Genomic DNA, 13,080 nt, shown 5'->3' on the forward strand with positions numbered 1-13,080 from the left:
TTTATTATTATTGCATTTTATTAGGAAATAAAGATAATTCAAAAAGTCTTTATTGATTATGAAATAATCTAGTCCAGCTTTTCCTATAGTGCTTAGACGTCCAAGTTTTATGGATCTGGAAACAGAGCTGATCTGTGCTTATCTAGATGCCAAAAAGCCCTGCAAGATATCCCTTTAGCACACTGCTGAATCAGAGACAAAGCTCCGATTCTCTTAAGTTATTAGATTGACTTACCTTGACTCAGATTTCCAAAAGGCTGCCAGCTTTTTTTAAAATCTTGCATGCCCTGGTCACAGAGGTTAAAAGCTCAGAAGCATAAAACTGAGCATCTTTGCGGTAAAACAATCCACCTTCTAAATATTTACTGATGTCTTTGTCCCTGTTTAATAGAAGCAACCTGAATGAACAGTTGACATGCCTCCATTGAACATATTAACGGAAGCTTTTGTGGTTCCTTTGGCATCACTTCCAACAGCTCACTGATGCTGATAACAACTAACGGCATCTTCTTTCTTCAAAAAACACCAAAGTATTTGCTTATTGCACTCAAGGGTGGGCATTTATCTCATCAATTATTATATATCATGATAACTTACTTATCATGATAATTTGGATTTATTGTTATAAGGATAAATTCCAATTAAAATTTAAAAACCACCTAAAACTATCTGTATTGTCGGAATTCCTTTTACCATTATCTCCATCCATTTTCTATAAAAAGATCAATAAAAAATAAGTTTAAAAATATGATTAAATGAAGGAACTGTTTGCACTTTCACTATGTAAATCACGCTTCATTATGTGACTGGTATGCCAAAGAAACATGTTACAATTGGGAATGTTTTTTTCAGAGCAGTACTTCTGTTTGTGGGGCTATAATTGCTGGAGTTGGAGCTACACCCATACAGCTACCTAAAGAAGAAGTAATAAATTGCTCTTATCGCCACTTTTATCGTTATCACAATGTACCACAAGATTGCTATAAAATGTTTAATTTCTTATCAGCTTCACTTTATTTTACTACATCTTTACTTTAGCTTTGACTAAATATGTGAATAAAGTTACCATGAGATACTGCTCATTGACTATGTTTAATATCTTTCTGCTAAAAAAAATTACAAAATGCTGTGTCAAATTAATACTTTTGTATTAATAAAAAATAAATAAATAAAATGGTTGGACCAACTACTAGAGATTTTTGCCCCAAATGTTCTACCTGTTCCCATGTGTAACACGTCCAGGGGATCCTGCAGGGTTAAGGATTATCAAATTGCTTTGAATCATCCCTGCACACGTAAGTATACGCCATCAGCTGCAGGGAGATTGCGTCGGTTCCTGGTTAGTTCCGACCCTGGCAGGATTTTCCCTGTGTCATTTGGCTCTCGTTTCCTGTCCACCCAGCTGCTACGCTGCATCAACGCACAGTAAACAATTAGGAGGAACAAATAGTGAGAAACCCGAACTCTGAGTCACCGGTGGCTGAGAAACGTCAGAGCTAACTGTCATGAGCAGAGAACAGGCCCATCCTCAGGGGTATTAAAACATGGCAGTGGCCACCTGGATGACACTGTGTGTTAACTGATCCTCGCACTCTTTGCATAAAAGTTATACTTGGATGCAAATCTCTGCAGTGTGGAGAATAAGAATTAGCCTTTGGACAATGCAATCTAGACGTTTTTGGCTAGACTTTTTCCATTCTAAGCTAAAAAAAAAATTAATTGAATGTGTTCATGAGTCTGAATCTCAGTACTTGGTTGTCTGTGTAAATCTTGTGAAATTAGCTTTGCAGAATCTTAACCTATTTTCTGTACAAGTTAAGTCATCATTCGAGAAAATACTAAAAGTTCAAGTACTTGGCAGTTTTGTTTCAGCTTGAAAGGGGCTGTAAACGGTTAGCTTGTGTTTGCCAACTGCAGTTATCTGGAGGGGAACTTCCCCTATCTGCGAAGATATAAATGATTTGCTATCGTTTTTTTCTTGTTCTGTTTTTCTACTTTTTTGTCTTCTGAACACCTCTTAAACTGCTGAAGGGACATTTCTTCTGTATGAGATCTTTAAAATTTTAATTGAGCAGGTTTGTCCTGAAGACTAGGATGAAATCATAGGGATGATTATATGTCCCTTTCTTTTTGATGTTAAAGAATAAAATTATTTTGGGGATCACATTTTTCAGTATTTGACCAGTCATACACCATTAGCAGAGAATTGGCCAAATCTGACCTTTGGCCAATTGATGGGGCATTTTAATTTATTTTAAAATGACTTGCCAGACAATACTTTAATAAATCAGGTAGTTGTTTTGGTCCTCATAAGAGTAGGCTGATATTGATTTAGATTTCAAGAAAATTGTAGAGAGGTGCATGTATTTTGTCTAAAAATACATCCACAGGTGACACGTTTTTTGTTAGATTGCTTTCAATTTTAATAAGGACAATAATTCTCTTTAGCTACTTAATAATCTTCCAAAGCACATGTCCAAGATTAGCGAACAGCCATGACCTAATAACATACATGGTAACACCAATGTTTTCATGTATGAGATTATGTAATTCATAACTAAAACAGGAAAGTTGTGATTATTTGTACTGCTCCAAAATAGTTATGTTAGTAATAGTTCATCTTGATAATTGCAAAAATGTAGAAATGGTGCTTGCTTAATTTAGCAGTAGTTTTCTTGAGCTTTTTTTTCTTCTTCTTTTCGCATAGAAAGTCATACTTTCCTGTTTTCCAGTCCAGGTGTTCAGATGTTTATGCATTTACATTTATGCTTATCATAAAGCAACTAGCAGTGGTGTTGCTGCACCTTTCAGGTTCGTCTTCTGGACGGTATGCTGGACATGCCCGGGCAACTCCTGTAACTCGCCTCTTAGGGGAAATCTAAACCTGGTGTAGCCATACAGTTTTTCCTTTCAAAGGTAGTGTGTTTGTTTGAATATTGTTCTTCCTGTGTGTTTTTTGAAATGCCACCTTCCAGTGTAAACAGCAGCTAATAAATTTCCATAAAAACTGCAGAATTTATTTCAAGTGCTACTAAGTGCTCATTGAAGATTTTATAATTACAGTGAGAGGTAAAGTGGTATGTGAGTGTTAGTGGGGGGTTTGACTTGGGTAAAAATGGTTAAAGGCAAACACACACATTCAAAAACTAAGGGAACAAATTAGACAAGGGTCATTTCCAGAGATTTAATTCAAGTGCTGATTCCGTTGTGGTCTTTGGCATTAAACCAGACTTGGTATTTAACAGTCGGAACACTGTTTCTTCTTTTTTTATTATTATTTTTTTTTACTTTCTCTCTTTGGTGGTCCAGAGCAATGAACTTCTTGTTTATAGATACTAACAGGTTCTCTCGTGAGACTCGTGATTAAAAATCCACAGTCAGTGTAGTGTGTCTGTCTGATCTAATCCAAAATAAGTAAGAAAATAAAATAACAAAAGCATATATTGTATGCTCTTTTTCTTGCATATACTTTTTGATTTGCTGATGCATAACATAGAGAATAAAATGTTGGTAGATTTGTCTTGAAATGTTGCAACACTAAGTAAACAGATCTGCACCCTGTTGGGGTTACTTGTAGAAACGGAGGAAAACACGTAGTTATTCAATATAGCATCAATATATTTTAGATATAACATGTGTAACCTGATGGATTACTTAAGTTCCACTTTTGATCTTGCTTGACTTAAAAACCAAAAAACCCTGTATAAATGAGTAGTCTAAAATAACAACCGCCCACAGCCTCCATATTTATGCTTTGAAATGGGTGTTTTATATTTTGCTATTCAAGTTTGTGGTTGTTGTATGTGTTTTATTGGGATTTTACGAGCTAGAGCGAAATAAAAGCATTTAATAATTGTGCAGTGGAAAATAAATGAATTGTTTACAAGTAAAAATCTGAAAAGTGTGTGCTGTATTTGTTTTGTCAGGAATTTGTCATCCAAACTATTTATGGATTTAGTCCACCTGTGTGTAATTAACGCTCAGCTCCATGTAGTTGCTCTGGAAGTGCTGGTGGTTTGTCACAGAACACATTAGAAGGTGAAGGAGCACATCTGTCAGGGGTAAAATTGTGACAACGGTATAAGTAGGTGTAGGCATGAAATGTTAATTCTGCTTGTGATTGTGCATATTCTTATTTTAAATATGTTTTATTTATTTATTTTGAGGACACATTTATACCATTTTGCTGCACAAGCAGTCTAATACAATCTTCCAGCAGTGCACCAAGTTACCCTAAAATTTTTTGGCTCAGGCCAATAAAAGAAGGGGGCAAAAGGAGAATGGAGACATTAGGTTTTTTTTTTTTTGTGCAAAAGTTAATGGTTTATTCAGACTTGTTTGAGGAATTGCAACTTGAATTTAAATTATCAAATTAATCTATGATGAAAAGTAAAATCTTGCTAACTTTTTTAATGTTTTCTTAAATGATTCATGTTAAGTAAATTTAAAGTGACAGCTAAAGTTACAATGGGTCAGATTTTATTGTGCAGCTCCAATGCAAATATATGCAAATTTCAAGTAAACTTAAAAAAATTTTGTTCACTAATGTTTTTAATCCACGATAGTTACCATTTTTTGTGGCCCTTTGGGAATATGAACTCCTTTGCCAATCTGTTCAATGGTTGGAAAAGAAGACGATCAATGAGAGAAATTTCCTGTGGTAGCTAATAAAAATCACACATTTCTTATTTCTATAAAAAAGTAATTTAACTTCCTCCAAATTATCCACCACTTTGTTTTAGCTCATCACCTAAGATACTGGGTAATATAGCAGTGTGTTAAAGGGTATTAGTACATGGCAATGTATTAAGTAAATTCTGAGATTATTTACCAAATTAGATTGTAAATGTATTGAACACTATTTAAAGTCTTGTGAATGGGTCTACTGTGCAAACTGTTAACATTCCTCTTCCATAATTAATCTGACTATATTTCCCCGAGGTCCTTTTACCCTCCAAGCGCTACTGCTTACGGGTTTCTATTTCTCGCTTTTCTTTTCTGTAATTGCATCAATCAGTATTATTCGTTGTCTCAGCAGTAAAACAAACTAATGTCATTTTGTAGAACAGTTTTGTGCACCTTTCATTCAGCAGTATCATTGACGCAGGGTACATGCCAACTTGACAAACACTGATCAGGTGATCAACACTGTCACTTTAAGATCCCGTCCATTCACAGTAAATGAGGGCAGATGTTGAGGAACTAAGCACTTTCAAGCTGCATGCGCCGTAACTATCCAAATAACTCCTTTGTTTTGACGGATAGCGTGCTGCTTTACGATCTTTGAAGACGTTTGAGAAACTCAAGGCTGCAGCTGTCACAAGCAGCGGAGTTCTGCAACTCCACCTCGACTCTGAATCGATCAGGAGCGTTAGGAGGATGTAAGCATGCCACTCTGTGAATGAGAGAGAGAGAGAGAGAAAGAGAGAGAGAGAGAGAGCGCAAGCCAGGGGGAAGTGTGAGGGGGAGGGAGAGTCAGGAGAGAGCGAGGCAGAGGGACTATAGCGTAGTCATATTTTTCAGCCTCAGAAGCTGCGTGGGTTGCTCAGCTCTCTCATGCAATTGTTGTTGTTGTTGTGAAAAAAGACAGAACAATGGACTCCCCACGCCATGGACCCCTTATACCTTTACTGGCTCAGCAGTGCTGTGATTACACCCTGATGGAATGCTATTGAAATGAGGCACGTTAAGGAGCACAGCAGGCATTAGCTGAGCTGGCGCGTAGTCTGTGAAAGAGGCAAAGAAGAAAACAGAATAGCAAAGTGAAAAGTCTTTCTCCTTCTTCATCCTCTCCTCTTGGGCTCATCTTGCCGTCTCTTCCTCTTCCGAAGAGTGGCCAGCACTGATAAGGTTCCTCAATCCGTTCTGGTAAAGACGTCGCTGTGGATTGTTGAAAGGGTTGCTGTGGATACTTGCAGCAGGGAGGCTGCTGCAGCGTGTGCCGCGGTTGGAGCAGATGCAGCTGAGCCAAGCTGAGCAACCATGAGTTTCACGCTACGCTTTACATAAAGGGCTTCATCCAGCGCAGGAAACCGAGCCTCCAGGGTGTTTTTTTTTTTTCGGTTTCTTCCTGGACTGAGTACCAGGAGTAGATGAAAGTGAAGATCGCAAAAGATGAGCTTGGCCAGATGCGTTAGCGTCGCAGGCCATGTGATCCCCGGGTGAAGTTCTGGAGGGTCTGGTAGACCCTGAAGCATATTTTCCTGTCTTTGACGGCGTGAATAGTGATGCTTGAATGAGGGAAAGCAATGCGGGGAACAGTAAGTAGCTGTAAGATTTTTTTTTTTTTTTTTTTTTATAGAAACAATCTTTCTCCTTTTTTTAAAAATTGATTTTAACTGTAACTTCCGGTTGAAAACGAGGTCAGTTTTAATTTTTTGTTGCATTTATATCTAAGTAATTAAAGCAAGCAAGAATCGCACACATGTTCCTGAATGAAGCGCTCAGACTCTGATTGAATTAGACTTCCTCGCCCCTCCCACCATCGCACTACACACACTGCTGACGCTGCTTTGTGTGGGTTTGTATGACCGTTTGAGACTCGGTGTGTGGCAGTCAAAAGGCTCCTTCCTATCGTCCCTGAACACATGAATGGGAGCAGTGTCAGAGATGGAGGTGCTGATGATTTCAGTGTTTGAAGACAACCACAGACAAAGCCCTTTGCCAGAGGAGTGTAGATTCTATGATCGCGACTTCCACAAGAGTGAGGTACCAACGAGCGCCCACACACAGCGCCAGGCAACAAAAGCCTTGTTATGCATATACATGACTTTACAAAGAAAAGCTAATTGAAGGATATCTTTTGTGGATGTATTTTTTATGTTTAATCAAAAGGGTTATGTCTAATAAAATTGTATCTGGGTGCCCGTCCTGGTCATTTGCATGAGTCAAATTGCATGGTTTCGTTTCTCACAGTGAATGTGATGGAGCTTTGACTGAAGAGTGATATGACATTTATAGCTGCGTGGAGCTGAGATTTTTTGATTGATTTTCCTTGTTCAGTTTCTTTGCTTTTTGTGACTTTGTGTACGGATTGAGCTTTACAATGCTGATTTCTGGTTTTATCTGAAGTCAGATCTTTCATTTCCAATTTGACTAAGATTTTTCTATTCTTTTTAAAAGGAATAAAGCAAAGGAAAATGCAGTGTTGTAGTGCCTAATGGAGGAGATAGCAGTGAATCAAACTGAATATTAAGGATTTAATTTCAAAGCATATTCCGAACTTTTACCTGATATCCATTCAAATACTTAAATGTCTTAAGACCTTATTTTAAGTAAAACTTATTTATTTACTCATATTTTTAAAAAAATAATCTGTGCATTACTGTCTTGGCAAGCAGTTTGTGTTTCACTTGGAGAATTTGTCTTTTATCTGTGATCATCATATTTCTTCCACCCCTACTAAAGGCCTTAAATCTATGAACTCCCAGCATTTTCAATCTACAAACAACCAACAGCATACATTATAAAGGGCTTTTTTTTTTTTTTTTTTTTTACATTTAACCACCAGATAAATATACATTATTTATATTCAAATATAAAAAATTTTCAGGGACAGTGAGTAATTTTGATAACAAAGCAAAAGAAAATGACAATCATCATCTAGCTTTTAACACTTTAATGAATGATGGAGGTGTGGAAGTTCTTAAAGGGACAGGCCAATTTCAAAGTATTGGATACATTTTATAACAACTGAAGGTAACAGTTACTTGATTGTGCTATAAATGGCGATATGTGCCGGAAAATACCTTTAACACCCGTTTGAGAGATAAAGTTGAGGCACAAATTCTTCTGTTTGGGATTTATTAGTTGTCCAATAATGAATAATTATTGAAGATGTTATTTCCATTAATTTACTCTTCTTTACTCTATAAAAGATGGGAATATGATGAAGGTTCTTTGACAGAGGTGATACTTCTGAGTCCAACAAAATGAAGGAATTACATTATTTTTATTGGTCTGGCGCACTGACTGCATTATAACATTTTTACTGATCTCAAGAAAGTACATGCTATATCCATTGATTCAGTTATAGACCAAACGTGGTGGGAATTCTCAGATATGATGAATTTTATAAATGTGGGAAATAAATCACACTTTCTGTATTTGTAAACTAAATGTCTTGTTTCTTTGTAGGTAATCCTGGTGCAGGTAAACCCAGGTGAGGCCTTCACTATACGACGAGAGGATGGTCAGTTTCAATGTATTACAGGTAAGAGACCAGTTGTCTTTGGTAATTTACAATGTAAATTTGAGCGTTTTATTGCATGCCTGTAACATAAAAATATGTAAGAAGAAACATAGTTCTTCTGAATAGTTAGTTCACAATAATCTTGGTGAACATTCACTTCAGCATAAATTGAATGTCTGGGTGAATTTCATTCCTTAATTCCTCTGTGCAATTTCAAAATGTCGATGATGAGTCATGTACTTTACCCAGTAACAAGAGAGAAGATGCTAAATACAACAGTGGTGTAGCGCTGTAGACATCAAGCTAATGCTGAGTGCAGTTAATTACTTATTGTATGTTTTCTCTTTTCTTTTGTTTCAAAACAATAAACCTTTATCATTCTTGTGGTGCAACATAGCCACCGACCAGTCAGGGTGACCAATCCTGGTCATAATTTTATGCCTGGGTGTTATATTTGCATTGTTACTTGTCAAACAAAAGATATATAATTAGAAAGTATGAAGCAGCAACCAGTTGCACTGAATTATCAAAGAAACTGGAAAGACTATTCTCAGATAAACTGAGCTGCACATTTTCACACTTTTATCAGGACTGCAAGAATTTGTACCATTTGTACCACAGTGGAAATGACTGAAAATCAACAATATCTGTGCATCAGATAAATCATGTTGAGAAACATGTTCACTGGTGGATTTAAGCCAGTATGAGAACTTCAACAGTGAAATCCTTGAGAAAAACTGGCACCTTTTCTCATTATTTACACAAAGAAGGAAAATGAGGTCTAAAACAGAAAACAAGCATTTATTCATAGTGCTTCTGATATAGTATGTTGATATTAATGCTGTCTGTACATTTTCATTTAATGTTGTGATGCATGCTTAAGCACACTTGCTAATATAGTGTTTCCAGTAGGGATGCACACGTATGAAAAATTTGGACCAATATTGATATCCGATATGAAAGTTTCTGTTATAGCAGATAACTATTTATTATTTATATTACATATTTTTCACTATTTTTGCTGACTTCACCACTGCTTCTCTGCTTCTCCACTTTAAACTCTCCACAATTATGTACTGCATCACTTTCGGTGTCACATGACCAAACAAATACCACATGACCAACTTCCTCTCGTCCCCCTCCAGAAACAAATGGCAATAAGATGGAAATAAGTATTGCTTATTTATCAGACCTACACAAAATGTTATGTTAAGCTCAGTTACAGCCTATAAGTGAGAGGGCAGCCCCCACCACCATCATTTTTTTAAAATCTCGGTACATCTTGATACCGGTTACACTTAATCGGATGGTTTCCTATTCCCCAATATGCTAATGCCTACTTTAGGTAGATGTAAAGCGATATTGATGCTCATGGAGTGATTGGAACATAAGCAAAACAAAATATGTTGCAAATGCTTCCATCTAAAACCTGCAACACACAGGATTCAGCAATAATATTGAAATCTGATGTTTTCTTCTCAGCAGGAATTTTGTAGAGTCTCCAGTTCTTAATTTGCTTTTAAAAGCTTTTACATTTTCTGTTATTATGTGAAAAGTGATAATTCTGCTATGTTTATCATCAAAGCCTGTATGATTGTGCAGAGCAGACTGCATTACATGGATAATTGATCTGAATAATCATCCTCCCCCGGAGGAAGCAAATAATGCCCAAAAATTAACAGCTGATCCTGATACATTGACTTGTATGTGTTGGAAAAACGATATGCTTTTGGTAAATTGTCAAACACTAATCTGATGTGGTAAATATTTTTTTACTCAATCTTTATTTTACAAAAGTCATTGTGTCCTAAAGTCACTGTTGTACAGATTATTGTACGGCTTTTAGAAAAGCTGTGCTCAGGATGCAATAAGGCAAGTTTTTTTTCTTTTTCTTTTTTCTTTTACAGAAATGAAAATCTTAGCAGCAATAAAGTCTCAGCTCTGAGCCGGCACACTGTGATAATTGCATCCTATGATTTGAGCCATTAGAGAAAATGGTGCATCTTAAAAAAATATTATGCAACACATTTTAATGGAATTATATAATGTTTTTAAATAATGAGTTAACCATACATGACACATGAATGAATGCATTTTTAACGAATTATGTTTAAGTCTTTTTAAAATTGACATTTAAGTCTTTTTACAAGTCTACACATGTATCAAGAAGTGCTTGTGCTGTGATATCTGGCAATATCAAAGCCCTACAATATTTCTTGTCTAAATGGGAACTCCCATCGGGAGTGCCCTGGTGTGCCGTCTCAAATAACGCGTGCCAATTGGTACTTTCAACACTAAAGACTGCTGCCACTGAGCTGATTACTGGTCTTCATGTACGGATAGTTTTATCTGTAGTTTAGACACTATTGGCCTGATGCTGCTGGTGTTTAATAGAAAATAACATTTGTTCTTACTTCATTGAGTATTAACCTTGAATCTGTCTTGTGAAATGCAAGCTGGTTTCTGTCAACATGACTTAATTTGGTCAGGGTCAGAAACTATTTTAAGCATCTTAACGATGGTATGTTTTAATCCTCGACACACTGAATGTATGTCTGACTCTAATACTTAAGCCAAAACAGGAGCAATTCTTGATGTGCATGTTGTATTGACCAAGTGAAAGAACGAAGACCGCCTGTCGGGCTTCCCAACAACCTCTGGTCAAAAAGCCTTAGTATGTGATTTAATGTTGTTGATGTAAAAATGGGAGACTTAGTAATGGAAGGGAGACTTGTTTATTGCTTATCTGGTTGCTCTTTAAGAGTGTTTTCACTGGTAGACTGTTCGATTGAGAACCAAAATTGCAACGTTTGATACATTTTCAATCGGTGTGGTTCGCTTCCACAAAAAGCAAGCCACATAAAACGAACCAAACCTTTTGAGAAACCTGTTTACACTCTTGCATGTGGTGGCGCTGCACCAAGAATCCCTGAAAGAAATGGCATGAAAACCTTGGAAGAAGACTCTGAGCTCAACAAAATAAAGGAAAATGGAATGACTTCTGGATTTAGCACAAGTCATTTCTCCTGCTAGCACTAAACACGCGTGCGTGCTTTGGTTTCATTTGCCAAGAATGCTTTGTTATAGTCTGCTTCCTGCTTTTGAAACAGTCTCCAGTACACTTGCATTCACATACTCATTCAAACTGCATTGGAGTTCAATTCAACCAATCCAAGACCTAGGTTTTTAGGAGAGCCAGGTTTCACTTTTTTTTTAACCTCCATCAGAGCTTTATTACACATTCACACTTCCCCAAATTAACTAGACTCTCTAGGGAAACAAACTAGAGTTCAATTAAAGCAAAAATAAACAAGGATGGTGTGAATATACCCTAAGAAGGAAAACCCTACAAGTCTAATTCTGAAGTCTCGTAAACTCTAAAGAAACTGATCTGTAAAAGTTTTCCTTCGCTCTGTTCTGCAAAAGTTGTTCAGTTTCTCAGCACATAAAATTTACATTGTGCTTCTAATCTATCATAATGTAAAATAATAATAAAAAAGGGTATATGGTATAATTATAGTATTGGGAAGCTGGAGCAGAAGTGTTTGAGTTAAATGCATTGCACATTTATACTGATGGGAGTAATTTTCTTTTCCACAGTAGTTAGAGATTGAGCTTGCTTTGTGACGGCAACAATAAAGTGGAGCTCTCGCATGCTGTTGACAGCATGAACGCAGGACAGCTGGATTAGTTGTAGGAGGTGGCGTTGGGGAGCTGTAATTGTGAATTAGTACAATGCACTGTTTGCCTGGGGGAGGAATTGATCTCAAAACGCCTTTTGTTACATTATTACTAGAAGCACAAAATCTACTGCCCTTTATTGATATTTCCTTATGCTCATATCCAATGTTTCTTTCTGTTTTTTTCTTTTAAATTGAGAATTTGATTTACTTTTGTTTACATTAAATAAGATATAAAGATGATTAATGTTAATAATATGACACCCAGTGATACCCGAAGGAAGCAGTATTTTTTATTTTATTTTTTTTTTAGAGTAGCATTTACAATCTGCAGATGTTATTTTTCCACAGTACCATTTGGTTTATACGAATAACAATAAAACAACAGGCCCCAGGTGTCCAGGATTGGACAACAAAGCTACAAAAAGAGAGATAGAAGGTGATGTGACAGCGCCAGAATGCCGTCGTATAACGTTTTCACATCAGAGGACTCTGTTTGCCAGTTTTTATCTGACTCGACTCTCTCACCAGCCCTCCATTATCAGCCGAGTTAAACTTCCTAATAGAGAGCTGGAATACATAGTTTTTCCATCAGAGGAGAAACATGGAACTAAGAGATGCCACATAGATCAGTGTGACTGCTACTAACTGGCCTGTCACAGGGTGCACTCATCTCTCTGTGACGCGAATAGAGGGATGACTCACCGCTTGCAGTGCAAGGAGGGAGGAAGATGAGTGTGTGTGAGAGAGAGAGAGAGTGTGAGTGCAGGCTAGCATGAATGTGCATCTGTGGTTTGTTTGGTTTGTTGTGTGAACACAACAGGCTTATCTCTGTGCACTTTGGTAACTGTTGTGCATGTATCTGTTATGCATGAATACGTGTGTCTATCTTTAACACTGGAGTGTTTAACAGAATTTGTTTAAAGATGGGGCTGAATTATAGCGGTATGGATTTAGAATGATCCCCTCTGCTCCTGTTTTTTAGGATTCGTTCCATCCCAGCCTCAATTTTTGTATTCAGTCTCGTATTTTTAGCAGCTGGAGGTGCGTAATTGCTACGTGATAGGGCATGACAGCCTGTTTAATCGGAACAATCTTGTAAATAGGCAGTTTATAGAGGGCATTTGCTTTTCTTGGTATCTGCCTTCAAGGTGGAACCTTTTAGCGAGAAGAAACTAATTAGAGTAGCCAAAGAGCTTCCTTCTGCTG

General features: G+C 36.9%; 1 protein-coding gene across 4 annotated transcripts in view; it reads left to right on the forward strand.

Moving 5' to 3' along the window:
* Positions 1–13,080, forward strand: part of fndc3a (fibronectin type III domain containing 3A) — a 56,665-nt gene that overhangs the window by 14,452 nt on the left and 29,133 nt on the right. For 2 of the 4 annotated variants that reach the window (XM_008426371.2, XM_017308326.1), the window contains exon 3: positions 8,137–8,212. In XM_008426371.2, the coding sequence (XP_008424593.1) occupies positions 8,137–8,212 (76 nt within the window). Of the gene's footprint in view, positions 1–5,517; positions 6,261–6,576; positions 6,709–8,136; positions 8,213–13,080 lie in introns of those variants that run through there. The other 2 variants (XM_008426372.2, XM_008426370.2) reach the window with 2 other exon arrangements.

Source organism: Poecilia reticulata, linkage group LG13, assembly GCF_000633615.1.
Source record: "Poecilia reticulata strain Guanapo linkage group LG13, Guppy_female_1.0+MT, whole genome shotgun sequence".
Lineage (NCBI taxonomy): Eukaryota > Metazoa > Chordata > Actinopteri > Cyprinodontiformes > Poeciliidae > Poecilia > Poecilia reticulata.